A 9660-nucleotide genomic window follows, 5' to 3' on the forward strand; every position below is an offset into this window, starting at 1 on the left:
ATTGTGGATTGGAAATTCCATTTATATGAATAATAGGATATCCATATAAGAGAATACTATACTCTTAAATTAATCTTTAGGTATGAGATAAAATAATAAAGGAGGGATAACTGCTATTTGTTGACTTTTAACAGTGTGCCGGAGTTCTCTTTCTTGTCCACTAGTATTCCTTACTCCCCACTCATTGTGAAAAGCTTTTTTGAAGAGCCATGTTTTTAAGCTTTTTTTTTAAAGAGTTTTAGATCTTTCATTAGTCTTATTTTGAGTGGTAGTGTGTTCCATAATATTGGACCGGCCAGGGATAGTGCTCTCTCTCTTACCTGTGTCAGTTTTGCTGTCTTTACAGAGGGGATGGTTAGTAGAGCTTTATTAGCTGATCTTAGATTTCTCTGGGGGACATGTAGTAGTAGTGCAGTGTTTAGCCAATCGGTATTTTCCTCATAGATTAGTTTGTGGATTGTGCATAGTGTTTTAAAATCTCAGACTTATCCTCATTCACTTTGAAGCCAGATATTAATCCATAGCTCCGCATTTCTCCCAGCAACCTCTGCAAGGATGCCTCCAGCTCCATTAAAGTAAACAGGTCATCCTCAAAGAGAGAAATATAACAAGTGCCCTCTTTCATCCTTTTGTCTCTGCGTATCCGCTCCCAGAAATGCTCCAGCGATAATGCAAACAAGAAGGGGGATAAAGGGCACCCCTGCCAGGTGCTCCTCTGGACCTCAAAGCATTCTATATAGCCACCATTTATTTTTATACAAGCCCGCGGCCCTGCATAAAGTTTCCAGATCCAAGTAATAAAAGTAGCACCCATCTGCATTTTTTTCTTTTCAGGACCCAAAAAAGAAACTCCCGATAGTTAAAAGTTTTTGCAGCATCCACCAGCAACAAAACTGCAGCAATATGCTGCTGTCCGATCCAGACCATCAGATTAGACACTCTTCAGACTTTGTCCAATGCAAGCCTCCCTGGCACAAACCCAGACTGGTCCCCATGAATCAAGCTCTGAGCTATCTGTCCCAATCTACTAACTAAAACGTTTGCTAATATCTTTAGCGCAATATTGATCATAAAGTGGCATCCCTCCCCTCCTTCGCCAAAATAGTTATTCCTGCTATATTGGCGGCAGACAGCAACTTCCCATCCCTCGCCAACACATTAAACATATCTACCAGTGGACCCATCGAGCCCTGGTGCCTTGCTGGATTTCAACTCTTATAACCAGAGCAATCTCCTTGGCCCTAATTGCCCCATTCAACATATCCCTACTGTCTTCGTCCAATCCCTCTGGAATCAAACAAAAACTTCTTGATTGTTGATTTTTGTAATATGATTGGGTTGCTCTCTTTCAGTTTCCTAGCTAAAAATCATCCCACTTCGTCTCCATGTTCAAAAGCCTCCTGTTGTACCAATTCTAACTGATGAGCAATAAGCTAGGTCTAAAGACCACAGCTCTTGCCTAACCAGTTCTAATTTCTCCAACACCTCACAATCTAAGGAATGCTTATGGATCAGTTCCAACTTTGCTATCTTTTGTAATAAAATAAACCCAAGAGTTCTCTCTATCTTTGTGCAAAGGTGGCCCTGGAAATTTACCTCTAAATACTGCTTTCAAACATTCCCATATGGTTATTGCATTACCCAGTGTTGTTCTTCCTTACATATTCTCTCATGTCCCCCAACAACTGCTTCATAAAACCTGCAACATCCAGAAGGCTAAAATTTAGGCACCACAATTTTTCCCACTGCATCCGGTCCCATACAGGACCATGGTCTGACCTAGTAATGTTGCCTATCCCTATATCTACTGTCGTAGCCACCAATGTTTTATCTATAAGAAAGAAATATAACCTAGATTCTAATCAAAATTTAAAACTCCACATGTCCACCAAACCTCTGTCAATCATCTGTTTATGGTGACCAGGAAGGTGCTCAGACTCAGTATCACCTCGCTTAGAATTATCCAAAAATGGGTAAGACTGAAATCACCTCTTATAATAAGATGACCCTCTGCCCATTCCTGTATTTGAAAAAAACCTCTTAAAGTGAGAAAAAAAAAAACTATCACAGCAAATCTGTTTCCATATGTCCCACATTCAGCATGTGTGTATATGATTGGGTTTTTTTTCTCACTTTAAGAGGTTTTTTAAAATACAGTATTGTTACATTTTTAGATTGCTGGACTATCACAGCAAATCTGTTTCCATATGTCCCACATTCAGTGAGAAATCAGCATCTATGCCTCTGCCCATTCCAACATCAGAACTGAAACTTTATTCAGAAAGGAGCCCTGGCCTGTATTGTGCATATATATTCAGTAGGGTGTAAAGAACCCTATTTACCACCATCTCGACAGCCACGTATCTGCCTTCTGTATCCCTCATAGAGGCTTTAACATGGGCCACTTAAGTGTCTAGATATTAAAATCCCCACATGGCTATATTTATGCCTCACCGTGGTCGTTTAAAAAAAAAAAAAAAATTCACGGATAGAGAACAGAACGCAAAACTTCTTCATTGCGTCTTCTTAAATGGGTCTCCTGATAAAAGATTACTGAGGGCCCTAAACTCTCAGCTTCCTGGAATAAGATGCCTCTTACCATGAAAGTTCAGCCCCCTTTGTATTTAATGAAATAATTTTCATGTTGGTCCCCACCATATGAAGAGAAACCTCCCCCTCCTTCAGACCCTCTGACCAAAAATTTCCCTTTACCTGTATCTTCAAATCATCTCCATTATTGCCCAATTTACATCACAACCCCACTGTCAACCTAAAATCACCCCAATCCTTCCCCAAACAGCTCCCCAGCTTACACCCATAATACAGTGCAGCATAAAGGCTTCCTCTAGTACAGCACTGCACCAAAAACTAGAACCCAGTCACATTAACATACAAAAGTTTTCACTCTGGGCTCTCCTTTGCAGCAGAGATGGTAGAAAAATGATTTCCAGCCTGCCTCTTCAGTCTTTTCCCTGCTGGTTGTCACCCGCTGCCATCTAGAAGGGGTCACTGCCATCTGCTCCAGCCATAGCTCTCGACCTTCTCCATTCGACGCTGAAATCTCATATACATATGTGTATATGAGGTACATATCAGTGGCGTAGCCACGGGTGGGCCTGGGTGGGCAGGTGCCCACCCAACTTAGACCCAGGCCCACCCAACTGGCACCGGAACTGCAAGGCTGTCGCGGGATCCCATCCCCGCGACAGCGAACAAGAGAACCCACGCCTCGCCCGCCATCACGGCACACGTGGGGAAGCGCGAGGCGTGGAAGACCGGCCAACCGGTCTTCCTGTTCGGGGGGGGGGGAGCGGAAGCGCCGCACGCAGCTTCTGCTTCCTCCCCCCAATGCAGGAAGATCAGCTGCCTCTCCTGCTGCCACCCGTTCTCCTGCTATCTTCGGGCCAAACGGCCGCCGAACTTCCTGTTTGGGGGAGCGGAAGCGCCGCGCACAGCTTCCGCTTTCTCCCCCAAAGCAAGAAGATGAGCTGCCTCTCCTGCTGCCACCGGACTCCTGCTATCTTCGGGCGTCGGGCCGTACTGCCCGCCGATCTTCCTGCTGGGGGGGGGGAGGGAGGAAGCGGACGTTGTGCGCTGCGCTTCCGCTCCCCCCCCCCCCCCCCGACAGGAAGTTCGGCGGGCAGTACGGCCCGACGCCCAAAGATAGCAGGAGGCCGGTGGCAGCAGGAGAGGCAGCTGATCTTCCTGCTCTGGGGGAGAAAGCGGAAGCTGTGCACGTGCTTGAATGTGAATGTGTGGATGAGAATGGGAGTGTGTGTGGGTGAAAACTGGAGCCTGGGTGTGTATGTGGGTGAGAATGGAAGCTTGAATATGTGGGTGAATGGGAGCTCGAATGTGTGTATGTGTGGTTGAGAATGGGAGCCTGGGTTTGTGGGTGGGTGAGAATGGGAGCTTGAATGTGTGTATATATGGGTGAGAATGAGAGCCTGGGTTTGTGTGGGTGGGTGAGAATGGAAGCTTGAATATGTGGATAAGAATGGGTGCTTGAATGTGTGTATGTGTGGGTGAGAATAGTACCTTAAATGTGTATATGTATGGATGAGAATGGGAGCTTGAATATGTGTGGGTGAGACTGGGAGCATGGGTTTGTGGGTGAGAATGGGAGTCTGGGTTTATGTGTGTGGGTGAGAATGGGTGCCTGGATGTGCGTCTGTGTGTGCATAAGAATATAAGCCTGGGGAGGGGTGAGAAAGTGAGAACTTGAATGTGAGCTTGTGGGGGGGGGGGGGGGGGGGAGAGCATATGAGAGTGACAGCTTGAGTGTGTGAGAGGGAGTCTGTGAGAGAAAGCGTGTATGTGTGTGTGGAAGGGAAGAAGACAGTAATAGAAGAAAGACACTGAAAAGGAATTAGGAAATGAGCTATAAGGGAAAAAATGGGAAAAAGAGACCAGGACCAACTGATTAGAAAAATACAAAGATCAGACAACAAAGGTAAAAATATATATCTATATTTTGAGATGTTAGCAATTTAAATATAAGTAACACAACCACTCTCTCAAAATTTATGGACAGGTAGGAGCCGTGTATAAAATCGTAATAATAAGAAGGCTAAAGTACCACAAATCACCGTGAATTATGTTTGTATCATTAAGTAAACCTCATACTTAGGCGTAGATGTGAATGCTATGCTGCATAATTTGGCATTATTTATCAGTAAAAAAACAACTAGTAGACCTGCATGCCTACAGTCCACCCATGTTAACCTTGTGCCCACCCAAAAAATCAATTCTGGCTACGCCACTGGTACATATATATATGTACATACATATACACACACACACACACACACACACTTCATCAGTTAGCCTGGGTTCCACTAAAAGTCATTCAGCTCTGTCGAGCTGCACGTGCGGCTACATTATCATGACATTTAGTCTTAAGTTGTGATTTACAATGCATGAGCAGGGGGGGTACTGTATGAAACTAACAGCAATCTGCAAGAGGAATGAATTGTTCTTAATGGGTACAAGGAAAACAATAAAAGGCAGCATTATAGGAAAACTGTTTGAGGCCATATATGTTCTCAGAGTCAAGAGTCAACAATAGAATCAAAATGAGAAAAGAAACAGGTAGGTGAGGAGGGAAGAGGAATAGAAGAAATGCAGAGAATAGGTAAAGAATCACACATGGTCCATTTTTCCCAATAAAAACAAGAATAAGTTGGCGAAGTAAATGCTGGGGACAAGGAGGGAACATATCATTAAAAGGAGATACATTATACAGAAAAACCATAAAAGGGGAATAACCAAATTCAGTATGTTTGAGGTTAGAAGCAGGGGGAACGGAATATGGAAAACCAACAGTGTGATTACCATAAACAGGTTGCAGAAGAAGCAATAGGGCAAGCAGGAGAAGGATATAAATAGGAAGCATTTGAAGGGGATAACTGTATAGTAAGAACAAAACCTGCCATCTGAGCAGTATGAAAATGTTGAGAACTAGCAATACAAGAAGTGTTGAAGTACAATGCAAAAGAAGGTTTATACACTATGGCATCAGTTAAAGTGGAATGCATAAGATCTTACAAGGCTTATATACACTTTCTTTAGTTACCTTTGCCAAGTATTAACCGTTTCTAAATGTCATTCTAGCCTGTCTTATCCTTCCTAAACCACCTGCACCCAACATCTGTTCTCCTTGGTGGTTGAATCTCATTCTGCGAGATGGCCTTCTGACCCAGGCCCACATTCTGTGGTTGCAACAAGCTGCGTTCCTTGCAGCAAACCGAACAGCACGTATTTGCCATGTGCCGGCATGCAGTCCAGCAGGCAGAATTGTGCATCAGCCTCAAATCACCCCAGGCACAACGAGGGTCACACCAGAAAAGGGAAAGGACAGGTGGGCAGAGAATCAGGAACTTGAGTAACACGGCAGGCACAGCACACATGGCAGAGGCAGAGTAGGAACAAGAAATTCAAAAAGAAAGAGAATCAATGTTATCACCGCCCCTAATTAAGCTAAACCCAATTTACAATCACCAAGAGGTAAAGCTAATTAATGAGCCAGCAACCACAGTAGTTCATTGAAAAAATGCTTGGCAAAGGTATCATAATATGCAAGAGACTTAGACTACAACAATCTCACAGTAAATTACCAGTAATTAAGCTGGAGACAAAAGCAGGCTCACTGCTAGTATTGTTAGAAAGAAACAAGCAGTGACTGGAAATGGATTTACAGTAACTCAACTAATCCTAGCTCAGGGAACATTTGATCCACACCAAGACATATCGCAGTGGAACAGGGTGATTGGTTAACGTGATTAGACCAGCTTCCATAGCTAAAGGAGAACATATCAAACAATCGTTTAGCTGATTCAGCAAGTAAATGCATATTAAGTATTAGAAATTATAGAACTAGAAAATGTGGCTAAGTTTTTTTTCCTGCTAAGATTTCTGCCTCGGACAGTAACCTGTATGAGTTATTCCACCTAGTCAAGAACTTGACTTCTCAAACTACTGAGAATAAAGAAAAAGACCATTTATTTCATATAAATCAGAGATTTAGGAGATCTTTGCTCAAATTTTTAAAGATAAAATGTTTTACAATTTGCAGTAGGTTTCAGGGGTGTAATCCCTCTTTAGGAGCACATGCTGCTGTTGCTGCTGCCATCTCAGTATGGCGTTCTTTTTCTGTACTCACAAGTGATGAAATTCTACAGATTGTGGCGAAGTTAAATCCATCTACTTGCCAGCTTAATGGGTCATCCTCCTTTAATAAAGCTTCTACAGGAAGATCTGAGCATTTCCATAGTAAAGGTTGTTCACCTTTCTCTTAAGGAGGGTTTTTTTTTCAAGAAGGCTTCAATTCAGCCTCTCTTAAAGAAGGCCGTCCATAGACCCTTTATTGTACAGTAACTACACATACATTTCCTTGGACCAACTTCAGTTTGGATTCCGAAAACTATTTAGCAAGGAAACTTTGTGACTGTCCAGTACTGATACCATCGGATGTGGGTTTAATAGGAGTACATACTGTGTAATGGTGCTTCTTGCTATCATTGCTGCCTTTGATACACTTAATTATTCCATCTTATTAAGTTTCTTGCAGAGATTGAAATTTCAGGACCAGTCCAGCAGTGGTTTGCATCTTATCTGACTGAGTTGTATGCAACAAGTAAACACAGTCATGGCATAATGTGACAACTGGGGTCGCCCAGGGCTCTGTGCTTTCTGCTGTCTTGTTTAACATCTACCTGACCTCTTTGTGCAAGCTATTAACTGGCCTGGGCATTAACTGTAAGTTGTTTGTGTTTTTTTTTTGGCTGCTTCCGTAGGAGGATGATCCAGATGAGGTGACAGAAAAAATCTGTTCAAAGAACCAGCTGGAGCCAGCAATGAGGAAGGTACTGAAACAGCGAATCCAGGAAGAGATGGTGAAGAGGCAGGTGCAGCATTGAGCCCATTCCCTGGAACTGGAGACTGTTCTTGCAGAGTGGATCAGACCTACTTTCCTGTGGTGGAGCCTCAGCAGAGCGGGGACTGAACAGTATTAGTTGACTTTCTGCTTGTAAAACATAGGGAAGAGGGATAGCTTTAGCTTGGGTTTGTGAGTAATGTTTTAGGTAAATCACAACTCAGAATTCACATTTACAGTTATAGGTTGGTTTATTAAAAGACCTCAGTCTGAGTTCAGTTTTCCTCAGACTTTCTGTTTCTTTCATGATGCAGATGAAGGCAAGAAATCCTGCAGAGGTTCAGTAAAGTATGTTCAGTTGGTAAAAGGGCCGCCTACTTTCCCACAATGGTGTCATTTATGGTGCAGTGGATTCATTAAAGTAGGACATTTTTGTTCCTGCTCTACTGCAATAGATGCTGAGGGCTTGTGGGGGTTCTGCACCAGTCAGCTTGTACCAGCCCTCTCTCTACGAGTGCCTTCCAGCCAGAGCGGGATCTGCTTAGTGGGAGAGAGTTCCTCGGGATAGAATTCCCTTATTCTGTATAAATACACGAGTATGTAGAGCTCTGGAATTTGCTTGTAAGAGGTCTCACTTGTCACATCAATCCCTAACTGGAAAAAAAAATGACAGACCGCAGCAAATCCTCAGGCTGTGGGTGGAACTGTCATTTCTGGGCTGAGGCACTAAGTATCAGTTTTAAGTTACGAATAGTATATTTTAATTTATGCAAGCTAAATAGGATTTGAAATATTTTTTGGATGGGGTTGTGTTCCTGATTTCGGTTGGCATGGCTTGTAAACCTGTGGTCAGGGGCCCCACAGGCAGCTGCCTAACCAATCCTTTGCATAAAGACTTGCTTTTTCAGTAGTTCTAAGATAGGAGGAAAAGAAATGCAACAGGCTGTCTGTGCAGTCTGGTCCGGGTACCACAGATCCACCAGCAGCACTTCATGTGCATAGCATTTGAAGGGAAGGGAAATCATGGATTTACAGTTGACCTAAACATCCTGGGTTCAAAAAAAGAACAAGACTTGGTCTAGTTCATCTTTGTTTTTTTAACTTTTAAAAAATAAAATAAAGAGTTGTATGAACTTGATTACTTTTTCTGCTTATAAAGGTTAGATGATTATGCAGCAAAAATCTTATGTAGGTGCTGTGCATACCTGTAGGCTAATATAACAGTAAATGAAAACCACTGATTTAAAAAAAATATATATTTAAGGTGGATAGCTTCTTTTTTTTAAACTAGGTTTTCTGTTTAAAAAGAAGCCTGTTTAAAGCAAAATGTCTTTTAATACAAAAAGATATAGCCTATATTGATGTACACCCTTTAGTGAGTACTTCAATATAGGCCCTGTTATTTTCAATGAGGCTGATTCTCTAACATGCACATTACCTGCTAGACAGGCCGCTACAGTACAGTGCGCTCCGACGGAGCGCACTGTTAGCCTGCTCTTGGGCGCGCATTTTCCCTTACCCCTTATTCAGTAAGGGGAGGAAAACGTGAGTCTAACCCACGGCACCTAATAGCGCCCTCAACGTGATGGCCCTATTAGGTATGCACGTGGGATACAGAAAGTAAAATGTGCAGCCAAGCTGCACATTTTACTTTCAGAAATTAGCGCCGACCCAAAGGTAGGGAAAGCAGTAAAAACTGCTTTTCTGTGCACTTTCCTGGCGCCGGAAGAAATTAGCGATATTAAATCTGAGGTCTCAAAGTAAAAAAAAAAAAAAATTGAATTCGGCCCACTGCTGTCGGGCCGAAAACCGGACGCTCAATTTTGCTGGCGTCCGGTTTCCGAGCCCGTGGCTGTCAGCGGACTCGAGAACCGACGCCGGCAAAATTGAGCGTCGGCTGTCAAACCCGCTGACAGCCGCTGCTCCTGTCAAAAAGGAGGTGCTAGGGACGTGCTAGTGTGCCTAGCGCCTCCTTTTCCCCGTTTTTACCACGTCAACTAATTTAAATACAGAATTGCGCACGCTGGGAGAGCGGGCGTTCGTCCGCTCTCCCGCGGACTTTACTGTATCGGCCCGTTAGTGATTGTCTTTACCCGCTCTTTGGCCCGTAACAGATTTAATCTATTAAACCTTGTAACACAAGAAATGTGCCAAAGCTGAGTGCCCATGAACAACTTGGAGTTAAAGATAAGTTACCTGTATGAAAAATAAAGAGAAAGCACAATCATCTAACTTTGGGGGAAACAATGTATTAGTAGCCCCAGCAGGTGCTGTACCTTATGGAA

At 43.3% G+C, this 9660-nt stretch overlaps 1 protein-coding gene across 2 annotated transcripts in view; it reads left to right on the plus strand.

The window, feature by feature from the left end:
- C5H2orf68 (chromosome 5 C2orf68 homolog) overlaps nucleotides 1-8513 on the plus strand; it is a 28592-nt gene extending 20079 nt beyond the window's left edge. For both annotated transcript variants that reach the window (XM_029604270.1, XM_029604271.1), the window contains exon 4: nucleotides 7296-8513. In XM_029604270.1, the coding sequence (XP_029460130.1) occupies nucleotides 7296-7418 (123 nt within the window). In that variant the 3' untranslated portion in view covers nucleotides 7419-8513. The remainder of the gene's footprint in view (nucleotides 1-7295) is intronic.
- Nucleotides 8514-9660: the final 1147 nt, after the last annotated feature.

This window comes from Rhinatrema bivittatum, chromosome 5 (genome assembly GCF_901001135.1).
Source record: "Rhinatrema bivittatum chromosome 5, aRhiBiv1.1, whole genome shotgun sequence".
In the NCBI taxonomy this organism is placed as follows: domain Eukaryota; kingdom Metazoa; phylum Chordata; class Amphibia; order Gymnophiona; family Rhinatrematidae; genus Rhinatrema; species Rhinatrema bivittatum.